This window comes from Ursus americanus, chromosome 2 (genome assembly GCF_024610735.1).
Source record: "Ursus americanus isolate L20-20 chromosome 2, mUrsAme1.1.p, whole genome shotgun sequence".
In the NCBI taxonomy this organism is placed as follows: Eukaryota; Metazoa; Chordata; class Mammalia; order Carnivora; family Ursidae; genus Ursus; species Ursus americanus.
The window spans coordinates 89,758,050-89,773,582 of record NC_142128.1 but is presented as its reverse complement, the minus strand read 5'-3'; the positions used below and the strand labels follow the sequence as shown (position 1 = coordinate 89,773,582).

The 15,533-nt window shown below is 49.4% G+C and overlaps 1 protein-coding gene across 1 annotated transcript in view; it reads right to left on the bottom strand.

Moving 5' to 3' along the window:
• Positions 1–1,050: 1,050 nt before the first annotated feature.
• The window catches only part of ASTN1 (astrotactin 1), a 294,984-nt gene continuing 280,501 nt past the window's right edge, over positions 1,051–15,533 (bottom strand). Inside the window, exons 22-23 of the mRNA XM_045811403.2 lie at positions 8,607–8,790; positions 1,051–4,746 (exon numbers count right to left, since the gene is read on the bottom strand). Of these exons, the coding sequence (XP_045667359.1) occupies positions 4,509–4,746; positions 8,607–8,790 (422 nt within the window). The 3' untranslated portion in view covers positions 1,051–4,508. The remainder of the gene's footprint in view (positions 4,747–8,606; positions 8,791–15,533) is intronic.

Genomic DNA, 15,533 nt, shown 5'->3' with positions numbered 1-15,533 from the left:
TTCAGTCACATGCCTCAGCAGGAATGTCTAGAAGGCTGGCTCGGCTGGAACTGGGGACCACGGTGCTTCCACATGACCTCTCCAGCATGGTGGCCTCAGATTTCTTACGTGATGGCTCAGACCTCTGCGAGCCAGAGTTCCAAAGAAGGAGGCAGAGGCCCCAACGCCTTTTTGACTCAGCCTGGGAAGTCACACAGTGTCACTTCCATCATCATTTCTTACTTAAAACAGTCACCAACCTCCCTAGATTCAAGGGGAGAGGAAGTAGAACACAATTCTAGAGGGGAAGGGTTTCAAAGGATCTGTGGTCACCTTTTAAAACACCCTTGCCTGGTTCCTGCTTGCGTGGGGAAAGGCACTCTCATCATTGCTTTGCAAGAAGGCCTACTGAGTGCGCAGGCGCCATCTTGGGTTTTGGAGGACAAAGGGAATCACATGGTTTGGGGGCAGCAGAGAGAACATCTACTCAAAGTTACATGGCAGAGAGAAAAAAAGTGATTGAGTGCTGGGGCTGCCCAGCAGGCAGCATTTCCTAAGAGCCAGCCCATCCCAAATGCCTCCACAGAGCGCAAGACAGGAAAGTGTCGGGGAGGGCCTTTTGCAACAACTGCCTTTGATGCCCAAAGAGAAATGTTGGTGCCTCCCATCATCCCACACTTCTCTGCCATGGTTCTCTTCACCCTGGTAATGGCGGGCTCAGTGTCTCCCTTTCCCCATATAATGCCAGGTTTCGCAAGGAAGAACAAAGCCGTCTTACTCGCCGCATTCCCTCGGCACCGCGCATCGCGCGAAATACAGCACATGCGCAGTGAACAAATTCCATCGGCGAATCATCCGGAAGGTGGCGGAGAAGTGAAAACCGCTACCACGTAACGACGTGAGTACAATTTGCTGTGAGGTGTTTAAGTGTTTTTTTTTAGTCAGGATGACAGGCTATAAAGCCTGTCTATGTGGCATCTGAGGTAGAACATTGAACACGGGGATGGTTTCCCAATGGGTGCCACCAGATCCCTCTGATTCTCGAAAGACACAAGGTAACATCCACACACCTGACACTTACGCACAGCTTTGTTTATTATTTAGTTGATTATTCCATGTTTTTATAATCGTACAATAATTCTCTTTGAAACAATACTGTTACATCCGAAGCTGGTCACATCCTATCTGTTCTTCTTTCTATAGTAGTCAACTGGGGTTTTTTCACACTCAGGTTTTTTAATAGAACATTTGAATATCAAGAAGTGTGCTTAACTAAAAATAACAAATGGACCAAACTCTGTGGAAAATGGTCACACTCTCAGTTAAAGGTCTAATGCTATTCCGGGGGTCACATACATTCAAGAGGAAACACCATGGTCTTGTGGGGAGCCCAAAGCTGGGGGCGTGTGGTGGGTACAAGTGACTCCCTAGACCTGTTTGGCAGCTTGGAAATTTGAGGTTTAATACTGGTCCACTATTGTCCCCCTTTCTAGCCAGGGTGGGTCCCTCCAGGCAAGCTTTGGGAAATGTCATCAGGGTGTGATCGACGGTGTCTTCCCAGGGCCAAATCCTGCAGTTACTCATCAGGGGAACTCGAAAGACCGTCTCCTGCCCGGTTCATATTGGCCTTACTTTTCACCTGAAAGTAGACGGGACTCAGGCATAGAGGCTGTGTGTGCACTGTGTGTGTGATGCATGTGGACAGAGCACGTATGTGTAATGTATGCACACGTAGGGTGTGTTACAGTGTGTGTGACGTGTGTGTAATGTAGGCGCATAATGTGGGTGTGTCATGTGTGTAATGTATGTGTACATGTGTGAGTGTAATGTATGTCTGTTGTGCGTGTATAGTGTACGTGTGTACAGTCCGTGTAATGTGTGTGTGTATATAGTGTATGCATATATAATGTGTGCCCCGCATGTGAACAACGTTGTGTGCGTTTTGTGTATAATGCAGGTGTGTGTAATGTATACATAGTGCGTGTGTGTAATGTGTGTGCGTGCAAGCACACATGCCACCAGAAGGACACAAGGGGATACTGGAGGAGGAAGGGAGTCATGGAGAAGGAAGGGACGAAGGAGGAAAGGTGGGATCGGAGAAGAAAACGATAAAATAGATGAAAAGTTGGAGCGGCTTGGGGGAAGAATGACCCTCCTTTATTTTAATAAAACAGAAGGAGGGGATGGAGAAGGGTGACGCTGATGCCACTCCCCAGCCTCCCTCTGCAGCCCGTTGGCTCCGGTCTCCCCCGCGGCGGGGCAGGAGGGCAGTGCGGCCCTGGGCTCCCACGACGCTGCATCGAGCCCATTTTGTGGGCAGACTTGAACACGGGGGGCAAGACAGTGGTGGCAGCAAAGATAGCTCTTCCCTCGGCCTTGGCCGCTGGCTGGCCTCCGGGTGCCTGTGGCATCGTCCTCTCTGGGGACGGTCAGCGATGTCCCGTTAGGCGTTTTACCCGAGGCCCTGCCCTGACCCTGGGTGGGACGGCCAAGGTTTCTGCTAGCCTTCGATCTGGAAGTGGAGGCATTTCTGAGGCAAGTACATTACAGAACACCAGACAGAGCTTTCCGGCTTTTTATGGAAAAATGTGGGGAGGGGAGTGAGGTGGCCTGCAGTTTCCCCTCAGGCTCCACTCCCAGGCCCCAAGGGAGGGCTCATGCCACAGACCTGGCGGGCCCTCGGGGTGGTCCCTCTGCAGAGGCTAACGTGCCCCATGGGCACATCTGTCCCAGGTGGGTGTGGCACGGGGAGCGCTGTCGGGCTGGTCCCAGTGGAGCTTACAGATGGGACAGCTGCATGCCACAGGCAAGCTGGCCTGGAACTGTGGGTGAAAGAGGACTCCGGAGTCTGACAGCCTGAAGTCACACAGCCTGAAGTCACATCGTGGCCCAGGCAGTGCTCAAGGAGGAGTTTGGGGCAAGTTGCCTAACCGCTCTCTGCCTCCGGTTCCGCATCACTGCAATGGGGCTGGGAATAGCTCTTCTTCGGTAGTGGGGCTGGGAGGGGAGGTGGGGGGGGGGTGTTGTGAGGATTCAGGGACAGGTGAAGTGCTCAGAGCAGCGTCTGGGACACAGTGAGCACTTCATGAATGTGATCTGTCTTTACTATTAAAAAAAAAATCAATATAGTTCAATATAGATCCTGCGTCTCTTTCCTGACCTTTCTCTTGTGTTTCCAAATGAGGGGCCCTGGTCAAAGGCAGGGTGGCTGAAGGTGTGTGTTGAGGCTTCTGAGGTGTGTGGGCACAGCTAAGGCCATCGCTGGGCCACACGGCCCTCAAAGCTCTTGTGGAAAGGTGGGGCTTCCCCTTAGCTGGGCCACAAGGCAGCGACAGTAGGGTAGCGGGGCAGAAGCAAGGGCTGGGCCCCTGCTCGCGGTCGGGAGGCTGGCCTACACAGAACCTGACAGCTAGATGGGAGGTGAAAACAGCGGCATTCTCCTGGGGGTGGCCAACCAGAGGAAGGATTTGCAAAACTAGCAAAATAATTAAGCAAATTTAGCAAAGGAGAAATGGACATTCATTTTTTTGTGATCAGCAATCGCTTGAGTTCACTGAAACACTGACATGGAGGTATCAGCGCCCCCGGGCCGGAGCAGGCCTTGTCCAGGGTAAGGGATGTGGGCGCTAAGAGAATCCAGGCATGCGGTACGCTGTACATTGATGGTCTGAGGAAGTTCGCCTGGAGTTTTCAGAATAATCAGCCCTACTTCTTCTCTAGAATGGGACTGCTAACTAGTCTCCCGGGGAGACTGTTTTGAAGGTGCACTTGACAGGTAGTGTTTTGTTGCCTCTTAAAGATCTCATACCGTTTGGAGGGGAGGCAGAGATCCGCCAGAGGGAGATTTCATCCCAATCCTGTCTTAAAATGGGTGAGGACCTAAAAATCCCGAAGGCCCGCTGGGACCCATATTGGAAGCTCAGTTCACCTATGAGGTGTGAATCAAGCAATAGGAAGGCCTGGGGGGAACTATGAGGCCTATACAGAGCCCACCCTCCCGATTTCCCCGATGTCGTCTTTCTCTGTGAGCAGACCTAGGCTCCCAGAGTGAGATGCTTCCTGAGGAATGCTTGTGGCTGGGGCCTGAGGCCAGTCTGGTGACTTTCTGGTCTCATTTCTGTCCCCAATGGACTCAGGGACTCAGTGAGCCCAGGACGCCTTAACCTGATAGACCTTTCATGGGAAGCATGGCAGAACTCTCGAGCATTGCGATAAACCTCTTGGGAAAAAAAAAATCATAAATGAAACAAATCAGCTGTAAAACAAACCCCAAAGTAATCCCCTAAAGAGAAGTGGCACTGCATGAGGCGCTGGTTGGCAGGTCTACCCAACATGCAGATGGAGAACACCATCCCGAAGAAGTTCTACAGGGAGCGAGGATCAGTTTCTCCCTGGTTCAGATATTGCCTCTCCCTGGTTTAGAGCTTTTAATGTTCCATTAAAAAATATTAAAAATCCACAGACCAACCCAGATGTTCCTCTCCTCAATTCCTGCTTCCTCTTGGGAGCCACCATCTGGCATCATGGCGCTAGATGTCTTTGCTGTCCCCATAGTCGTTGTAAAGGACACTCAGGGTCTGCTCCTCGCACGTCTTCCTGAGGTCCCGGCTGAGCTCTGACCAGTCAAGTCCATAGGGCTTGATCTCGCTGTAGCGGCAGCCCAGGTACTTAAGGGAGCCGCGTCGCAAGCTTATCTTGGGTTCCTGAAGGAGGCCATTGCACCAACTGCTGAGATCCCCCAGCTGGGAAAGGATGAGGCCAGCTTTCCTATGGAGTGAGCATGGAGGATACACAGATTAGAAAGAAGAGAAGGCGGGGAAAGGCGAATAGGCACTGTTAGAGTGAGACTTAAAGCTCCCAGGGGGCAGAGTCTGGTGTGTCCTGCTTCCTGTTCTATCATGGGCATTCAGAACAGCGGGTCTTCATAAACATCTGTCTAGCAAACGGATGGATGGATAGATGGATGGATAGATGGATGAAAGAACACTCTGGCTGTGCAAACTGGGACAGGCATCAAAACAAAAGACAGAAACAAAATGCCATAAGGAAAAATAAAGGAAAGAAAATAACTACTATTTTAGTGGGAATTTATGCCCTTTTAAAATCATAGAGTTGGCAGTTTTGAAAGACAAATCAAATCCATTTTCTCTACAGCCAGCAATTTATCATCATTAAATGACAAATAATGTGTTTGAGTGAATATTTCCCTTTTCAAGGCTATTTTAGAACTAAGCAGAAACAGCTGATATACTGAACTTTGGAGGGTATCAAATGTAACTAATTATGCCCGGATGGAGGGAGTGACAGTGAAATAAGGGTGAAGATGACAATGCCCTCCGTGCACAATGACGCAGGGCCCTTCTGGGGGAAATGCAGACTCTCAGAGGCTCGTGACCTTATTAGTGTTCAGGTGAGCTCCGACTCCACTCTGCCTTCTCCCTTGGAAAGCCAGGAGGCCACGGCCACTGAGACCCAATCCAGAGAGGGGGAGGAGGAGGGCTGTCACAGATCACAGGGGAGAGAAAGGAGCGGAGCTGCACGAGGTTGTCCCAAGTTCGCACACGCTGGAGCGCAGCGATCCCTCCGGGCCAACACGAGAGCCCGATGGCCTCTGCGTGCAGCCTGGAGAAGGATGCTGTCGCCACAATCGTGCTCCCGGTGCCCGGTGCCAGCGTCCGAGACGGGGGCTGCTGTCCGCCAGCTGCCAGACCTCGCCGGCTCTGAGATGGAGCAGCGATCCCTCACTCAGCTGCGTTCCTCCTGTTCTTCAAGCCCCTAAGTACCCAGAGACCCACGAAGTTTCTCTTCTTTGAAGGAGCTCCTGTAAAATGCCGTTCTGAAAAGCTCAATGAACTCAATTCCTTGCAGTATTTATCAGCTGCTCGGCTACCTTCTCATGTGAGAACCAACTCTTTTCTAATTCAATCACCAATTCTTTCCAGAAAATGGAAGTTTCTGCACTCCGTTGAGAATGACCTTTCAAAGAACAATAAGCACATTCGTTTCATTCCTCCCCTTCCGTCTGGCCGGGACTCCACGAGGGGATGACCTCACCGCATTCCTGGGAGGACGTGCTGAGAGGGGCAGAGATGATGCTGGAGGAAAGGTGTGGAGACTCCCCAGGGGAGGCCGGGGATGGAGACTGAGTGAGGGCATCGGAGGGCAGTCGTATGTTCTCGCACTTCACTGGTGGGTCGGAGGAAGTCAAACGCACACTCCTCCAGCCACCGACGTAGCATCCCATGCAGAGGGTGTCTCCTCCGCCTATTGGCCTCTGCGGTTTGGCCAAGCAGGCTTCCAAAAGTCGTCATCAACGGGACTTTGGTGGCCCTTCCTCTTAATTTATCCCACTACATGTCATTAGTTGTTGACAAGTTCTTGGAAGGTGGAGGGAGAGGGAGCAAAGGGAGAATGAGGGCAGCGTGTGCATCAGCCTCGAGACAAGGACACAGGAAGAGAACAGATTTGAGCAGCCCGTGGAGATTTTGTGGCTGCTTTCATAGCTCACTTAGAAAAATAACAATAATAAGTAATTTGGGTCTCCCCTTGATCCTCGCAGAGCCTGTGGATTTCTTCTTCCTTAGCAGCGACACAGCCCATGTTGTTTTCAAAGGATTTCAACCCTCGCGTTGATCTGGGGGCCTCCATGAACACTAAGGGAATGCATTTCACTGAACTGAGGGGGTGGTCTCTGCCCGCTCACGGGGAGCATGCAGCCCCCAGAGCCTCCTCTGTTCACGCGCACGACCAACGCAGGAGTGGCTGGATGCACCTCACGGCTTTTCCTTTCCCGCGGCTCTCCCTGAGATCCATGACACAGGGAAGGAAAACTTGATTTCTAGAAGCTAATGAAATTACACACCGTTTTCTACTGCAGAGTCTTGAAAACCCAGCACCACACATGAAAGGGTCTCCGGGGAGGAGAGTCTGGGAAGAGAATGTCAAGTCAGCAGCACGCCGTACTTTGCGGGGGGCGGGGGAGGATCCACACTTCTGCCCCTGCTCACTTTCTTTATTAACCAATTTCCTTCCAACTCTTGAGTTACAAGAGAGAAATTTTAAAAGCAATCCTAATGCCCTTGGAAATGAAGATGATATATGCAATGTTAGTGCTATTCAAATTGTGACATTTATGTTCCCTAACCAAGAACTGTATATATACACTCAATAAATGTCAGAAGGAGGGAGGATAAGTGGGGGGAGCAGAGAGGAGGGAGTGAGCAGAGCCAGGTAGGGGGAAGGGAGCTGGGGAGAGAAGAAGAAAGAGGGGCTAATATTAGGCATAAGTAATTATGAGGGCAGGAGTAATAAGGTATGGAACAGAAAGGACATATCTTAATAAGTATCTAACATTCCAACCCAGGGTTTGCTTTCTCCTGAAACTGAGACAAAGCCAATGAAAAGTCCCGTATGTATTTCCCTCTGTGTCCTGGTCCATAGCCGTGGCATCTGTTTGCCCGAGGGCCATCCGCCTTTATAATAACTGCAGGAAATAATCTATGGAATGCAGAGATTCTTCCTAAACTTACACATGGAATCATTGCATTTCAGAAGATAATCTTAAACTTCCTCCTCCTTTCAAAAGTAAGAGAATAGGAAGGGATGTCCTGAACAATGGTCTTCTGGAGACTTTATAATTTCAGGTCACGAGAAGCACCCTGACACTGGGTCTCCCTCCAGTTCAGTCAGAGGTCAGACGGATGGGGCAACTTTTGGGTGGTACTTCCGAGCAGCCTGTTGGCAGGAGTGCAAGAATTCTTTAAGTGCCAGAGAATTCCAGTGCACTGATTATCTTCGTCTGCTTTCCTTTTTTTTTCTTTCTAAAAATAGTCCATGTGCCCCCTCCCCTTTTTTTTCTTTATAAACTCCTAAATAATTCAAGGACGTATAGGCACCAACATTCCATGTAAGCCTCTTCCACTGAATCTATCTGAAAATTCCAGTATTTCCACCGAAATCTGTTTTTTCAGAGCAAGAGCATGTAGCCATGATCAATGAAGCAAAAGGAAGGTGGTCCCTCTACACCTTCTTCCAATCCCTCTCTTTCCAAGAGTGCTCTCTGTGTCGTAGAACATAAAAGCAGTGGGTCCTGATATTGAAAAGCCGTAACCTCAGGGCCGGGGGATGCTGGCAAACACTATACTGTCCTTACTTTGGCCAACATAGATGTCAAGGTGAGTCTTAGTCACCACCACGTTGTCTTTTCATAAGGATGTGCAGTTTCGCTGAAAATATGTCTGTAAAATGCATATCGTATTTGCAAAGCTCATACGCAATAAATAGTTTTGGATAACCTCTTCAATAAAATTCCTAAGTTTCTTTCGCAAGAGACAAGGCTTCCAGCTCCTATCATTTGTAGCATTTGCAATGCTGCGTCAGCATGGTAAAGAGGTGGGTAAAACAGGTCAAGGGCAAAGATTTTTTTTCAGAGTTCAGGAAATGTATTCATGACTTCCCTACTTAAATACAGCTTATCCCAAACTAATCTGCATGAAGTGAGCTGTATAAAAGCACGGGACTGACTTCTCGAAGCACCTAAGCTCACCCGGGAAATCTCTGTGAATCCATGGGTGCAGTGGAATAGTGGGCAGAATTTCAAAGAGCCGAGGTCTTTGTTTCTTGGTTACCTGGGGCCTAATTCATCCTCACACCGCCAGGTGAATTCTCCAAAACTCTCATAGTGCTGGTTATAGTGGTAGAGGACTCGATGTAGGGTGGGGGAACCCAGATCCAGGAGGGTGTTATAGGCCGTCTGTTGCTCCTTCCCACTGGTATAGCCATTGAAGAGATTGTAGATCTTGTCTGCTATTTCTGAGGAGGGCGGAAAAGGCAAAAAGAAAAATAACATTTTAAATAAACGTATGTATACACACAACATACATGTGTGCAAGTGCACGGAGATGTGTGCATACACATATTTACACGTATATGGATGAGTGTGTGTGTGTGTGTGTGTGTGTGTGTGTGTGTGTGTGTGTGTGATGTTGCCTAAAGAACCCTGAACCTGGAGCCTGGAGACTGTGGTTTGAGTAATTCACTTTTATCTCGGCCGCATCGGCTGTTGCTCTCTTTTCTAAAAAATGAAAACCCTCAAGTAGACTATCTCTGAGGTCAACTTCAGTTATAATATTCTGTGTCTTTACCCATGTTTCCTGAAAATACAATGCCTACGGCAAGAAGATCTCAAATGAATACTTTATGGGTAAGTGCGGTCCCGGGGAAGCTGGCGGGAGGACAGAAGGAAATGAGGTGGGAAAGGAGGCTGAGGGAATGTAGGGGGCGTGCTAAGGAGCAGGTGGTAGGCTTTGCAGGAGAGGAAGCTGCTGAATCGCCACCGGTCCATCCAGGGGAGAATGGAAGACTTTATCCCCAGCTCCCATCTCTGACTGCTCTGTGGGGACTTTTCACGTTTGCCCCATGAGGCTTTAGCTCCCCTGCACTTCCAGGTTATATCTGCTGGGGTCCCAAGGGTGTCCTGCAAAAGCACAGGAAAGCCCAGGGGGGCAGAAAGTTGGCTCAGGGATGGAGGGAAGCACCGTCAGGTGATGCTTGAGCAACGTGAAGAACGAGGAGCGGCCGCAGTCCCTAAAGCAATCCGGCCCCGCGACTGCAGGACAGCAGAGCCTTCGCTAGGGCTGCCCAGACCCGATACGAAGACAAGCCTGCAGATATGTGGTGACACAGAAATGGAATCCAGTACATCCTGCAACTCCGAATGAGTGATCTTTCAGTTTAATTTATAACTCTTAGATTTCTCCTCCAAGGCATACACCGCTAAGACCGAACTTGGTGATGCGGCAAAGTGGCAGTGAATTTGGATAGCCTTGGCATTTTTTCCTACGGAGCTTGAGGCACTTGATCATTAAATGTTTTCGTATTAAACCTGTCAGAAAGGAGATCTGCTCACATGTCCTTCCTCAACAGCTGGGAACTGAGATCTGGAGAGCAGAACTCTGTCTTTGATCCAGTGTTAAATCTGGGGATGAAGAGACTAAGTCTATGGGTTTCCAAGCCAGCACTTTGCCCACTCGACCCCCGTCAGCCAAAGGGCATAGCAACCTGATTCCTTGTCACAATTCCAAGTGAATTCTGGGCTGTTAGTAATGACAAAGTCATTGTTGTAGAGGTTTTCTGGGCTGGAAGGAAGAGAATTTCTACCCCTACTCTGTCCCGACAGTGCAGTGATCTCCTTACTTTTCTATCTGGCCCACTGCCCACTGCCCATGAGGACAGGAGCCACGTCCTGAGCAGCTAGCACAGGGCCAAACAACAGAGTGGGTTAGAAAATGTTAGTTAAATGAATATAATTCATGATCTTTCCAGTGATACCTCTCCATCCCAGTCTAGAAAATCCTTTAGCAACCAAACTCTTGTAGCCAACACCTTAACTGCATTATAAATAACTTCGGTCCAGAAATCCATTTAGATTTTCAGGATTTTTAAATTCTCAGGTTGTTAAAATAGGATCAAGAGATAAAGTGGACAGTGCCTTAGAACATAAAGGTCTATGGTATCCCCAGTTACTTATAAATGGCCTACCGATTGTCAAGAACTTTACATATATGAACTCCAATCTTCATACCAACACTGCAAGATGGATATGAATGTCCCTCTCCTCCACAGGAGGAGATTCAGAGAGAGGCCAAGAGAGGCCAGGTCACCTACCCAAGGTCATATAGCCAGTGTGGGCTGGAGTCAAGTTTTCAAACATTGTCTATCTTCCATTGTTCTTTTGTACCAATGCTCAGGAGATAGTAGTGTTTGGCCATCTTAAGACAGAGAGGGCAGAGTCTTGGGGGATGCAGATCTGGGGTGACTATTTCTCTTAAAGGACTTCCCCTACTTGCCAAGCAAGAGGGAGTCCTGGTAAGAATTCAGGGGCCCGTCATTTCTGGAGTTGAGACAGACAGAAGCAGAGGGACTCTTCTAAAAGCTGTGCTGTTTTCAACAGGAGGAGGGGGACGTGTACTGAGATAAAAAACCAGGGAGGGAAAATGTGGGCGATCAGACCAGAGCCCAGATAGGAAGGTCTGGGGTTCCTTTTCCCAGGCTTTTTGTTGCTGCCTCTCTGTTCTTACTTCTAGAGATGGGAAATAACATCCAAGACCCCGAGCCCTGGTTATAACTATCTCTGCCAGGGAACAGAGACGGCTGAGAAGGTGATTTCCGGCATATTTACTACTCTTATAACACAACGGTTATATCTAGCTCGAGAAGCTCATGCTTCTCCCTAGCAGCAGCAAGTGTGCCTGAGACCAGGTGGGACAGGCCCGGGCGCCACCATAAATCTCCTAAAACCGAGATAATCTAACTCTGGGGTGTGCTTACAAGCCGCCATCAGTAAATGGGATGCTCTGTCCAGAAGGATATAGGCTAGGTTCCTAGTGCATGAGTATTTCTGGTTCCTCCTATCTCCACTGTGAAAATCTAGAGATATTTCTTCATTAGCTTTCACAGCATCTCAAGAAGTCACTAACTCAGAGAATGGAAAAAAATACAAAGTATTTTTAGTTGTTCTTTTACCCAGTTTTCAGCTTCACAGAAGTCTTGGGCTATCCAAAATAGGGATCTGTCTTCCCTGCCTTTAAAATACAGGATGTTCAGGAATAGTTAAAATGCACGTGGAGAGATGATGGGGAGTCTATAGACATGGCCTCATCATGGAAAAGGGTCGCTGAGTTATTAGTTATTGGAAGGGAGCTGGTACCTCTCACGCAGCAGAATAAACCCACAGGGTGGGGACTGAAGCCCTCAGACCCAGAGGTGTGGTTAAGAACTGGCACCATGACGTCATATGACGTCACACCAGCTGTGTGGCCTTGGACAAGTTACTTAACCTCTCTGGGTATTGATGTTCAATGATGGTGAATGATATACACCTTCCAAGATTACGGTGAGATTAAAAGTGATATTAAATGTAAAGCCTTTCTTCAGCTCAATGTCGGGACCCAAGAAGCGTACCTTCATTCATTCACTCAATACAAGTTTTCCTGAGGGTTTACCACGTGCTCGACATTTTTCTAGGCACTTGAGCTACATCAGGGAGAACCTGACAAAATTCCTCACCGTTGAGGTACTTACAGTCTAGTGGGAGGAGGTATTTTGGGAAGCAATATATATCACCAGTACAATATCGTCGGTGAGGAAGTGGGAGGAAGTCAGGCAAGAGAAGGAAGCATGGGCACGTTGTGCATGGCACTGAGATTTTAAACAGCATGGCGGTGATAGGTCTCACTGAAGAGACGACCCTGGGGCCAAGAGATGGAGGAGGGGAGGAGATGAACTGCAGGGCTGTGTGGGGAAGAGCATGCCGGGGAGAAGCAAGGCCAGCAGAGAGCTCCCAGCCTCTGGGCTGCATATTTGAAAACAGCAAATAAGCCCCAGTATTTGGAGTAAGATGAGTTGAGAGGAGAGCCAGACAACAGGAGATGTTATTTTGTTATTATTATTCATGATGATGAATTACTACTGGTTCTCCACAAAATCATGCTTTCCCCAATGCCATGAGAGACACTGAAACGCAGGAGTCCAAGAGACTGGTGCAAATAGTCTTATTTGAATGAGAGGAGTGACTCCTGGGGCAGAAGTGAGCTTTCTTATACCCCAGCAGTGGCTATGAAATTTACTATGAAATGAGAATCCTGGGAGGCATCCATACCACCTAAAGGCTCCCTTGATACTATAACAGAAGTCCCCCGAATGGAAGTCCTAAGTCACCATTTTCATTAGTCCTGGGGGGGATGTGGTGCTGAGACCTAAGTCTGTCCCCACACTGAAGTAACTGACCACAAAATTCCCTACGAAAACCTGAGGGCAATGATTCTTGTCATTCTTGGAGCTGTCCACACCTCGAGGTCCCCTCCCCACCCCCAGCCCCTGTCCGCCGTCCCCGTGCAGCCCCTCCCTAGGCCACTCTGTGCTGCCTTCACACCCGTGACTCTCAACCTTGGCAATCAAACTTGATTCTCCACCTGGAAGGCCTGTGAAAACACAGATTGTTGGCTCCCTCCGGAGTTCCTGATTCAGTAGGTCTCAGATGGAACCTGAGACCTTGCCTTTCTGACAAGTTCCAAGGTGATGCTGCGGCTGCTGTTGGTCCGGATCATGCTTAGAGAACCACTGCTCTATGCAAATTTATTCTCTCAAGACTTTCCTTGCTTCCTCCAGGATCAGCAATATGGCGAACAACTCTCCCTTTACCCTTGACCTTGGCAAACACTCTTCCTTTTCTCCATGTCCCTGTATTGGCAGAAACCTGTCTGAAGCATTCTCCCCCGCAGAGGAATGCTCCCATGCCCCAGTCTCTCAGCCTCCCATGACCTCCTGCAAATAACTTCCTGCTCTCTACGTATATGTGTAAAAGTCCTCCCACCTTAACAATGCACCTGCCTCTTCCTATTTCCCCTGCTCACTTCCTGACCACTATTCTACAACCATGGAAAAATCTGGCATCTGGTTCATTCTCCACTTCATTTCTCATCACCATTTTGGGTGACTTCACTGTCCACATGAGAAACCTCTTTAAGACTAGACACCCTCCCCCCATCCCAGCCACCAAGAGTCAATCATCATGTCTGAGACCTTCTCCAGCTTTGAGATGGTAAATCCCAATATCACATCCATGAACACAACCTCCTTTCAAGCCTCTTGTACTTCCTCCCGCCATCAAATCTGTCCTTCAGCCCCCACGTCTTTCGGCTCTGCCATTCCCTCCGGGTATCAGCTCTCTCTGTATCTTCATCCTTCTCTACCTGACATAACCCACAGGGCCATGGCCTGTGCCCTCAACCAGCTTGCTCCATCCTTGGCCTCTTCTCTGTCCTCATCTAGGATGCTGGGGTCTGCCAGGGGAAGGTCACAAACCATTGAACTTGGCGGTTCTGCTTAGGATGCCTTGGCATGACTTCTTTCTTCCCTGCTCCAAGCCATCAGCAAGTCTTTTGGTTTTACCATCAAAATAATTTAGAACCAGACCACTTCTTGCCACCTCTCTCATGAGCATCCTCTCTCCTCTGTCCCTGCTGTCGCCTTGGCTCCTCACTGGACCTGCTACTTGGAGTCCACGCTCAGCACGAGCAGGGGAAATGAGCCTGTGAAACGCTAAGCCCAATCACGTCCCTCTTCTGCTTGAAGTGCTCAGCGCTTCCCTGCTTAGTCCCAGTCCGAGTCCCCATCCCTGTGCTGGGGCCCCGCGGGATCCACCCCACGGCCTCTCGCAACTCCTCTCCACCTTCTCTCCTCTGCATCCCTCGCTACCACGGGGCCTCCTTTCTCATCTTCAAACACATCAGGCATCTCTGTCCTGCTGTTCCTCTATCTGGAATGATCTTCCCCCCGGTATCTGTGTGTTTTCCTCCTTCACCCCCTTCCCAAACCACGCCAGTTAAAATGCTGCCCTCTGCACTGCCTATCCCACTTCCCTGCTAGCCAGTCTCCATAACATACATCACCATCTGAAACACCTGTTTTACTATCCTTTGTGGTTTGTCACCCTTGCTGAAATCTAAGCTCCAGGAGGCAGGGGTTTTGCCCCCTAATGCCCAGACCAGGTGTTTACTCGGGGCTTAATATATGTGGTCTGATTTGATGCATTTATGAAATCTGATGACACCATTCTTGAGAACAAATTCTGAGTCTAATTACTGTTGTTTCTGCAGTCTCTAATCCCAGGGCTCAATAAATGTCAAAGGAAGGAAGGGACAAGAATTTGTGTTTGGCATCAGGAAAGAACAATGGATGCTGGGGGAGTGGTGGAGGAGAGCTGGCCTTCCCTCGTGAAGCTTCACAGAGAACTCTTGCAAGGCCATGCTCCAGCCGGAAGACGAGGCTGGTCTTAACCTCTGACACGGGCTTGTTCTTCCCCAGGAAAGATGCTTTCAGTAGAACACGGGTAGAAACTCCCTTGCTCAGTGGCTTTAGTGTCATGATGTGGTAAAATTCTTCATAGAAAGTACCTGGTTTAGGGAAAGTGTTCGTATAAGGAAAAGTCTGGCTTCCTGCTGGATAATTAGGAGCGGAGGTCATGCTCTGGGTCACTTAGAAGCTAATTCATATTTGTTTTTAGGTTTGAACTCAGACCCAAGCGAGCTATATTCATGATCACCATCTGGGCTGGAAGGAGGCAGAGCATATGGTTTTTCGGCAGAGCTGCTAGAACTGAGTTAATTTGTGAGGATCCGCTCGAGTCCACGTCGTCTCTGCACGTTTGGCCCATACGGGACCCCCTCCTGGCGGAAAAGTAAAAGCACCTGGGGACACCACCTGGTTCTCTCGGCATGAAGTTGACTTTCCTGTGCCCAGCTGGTCTGCTGGGATTTCAGACACCCTTCTCTGTCGGGGAGCCCACGTGGGCAGAAGCCCATCTTGATTCCCTTTGGGGGCTGGAATTAACCCAGAGGAGCCCCACAGAGAAACAGAAGAGTGGTCTCTCCCAGGGAGGCTACTCTTATGTTGGCCGCTCTTTCCTGCAGGGTCGCCCTCTGTCCATCGATTCCTGCAGGTGGCGCTGTGCTGCAGGGTTACCTGCTCCTCCCCTCCCTGAGGCCCCGCCACCA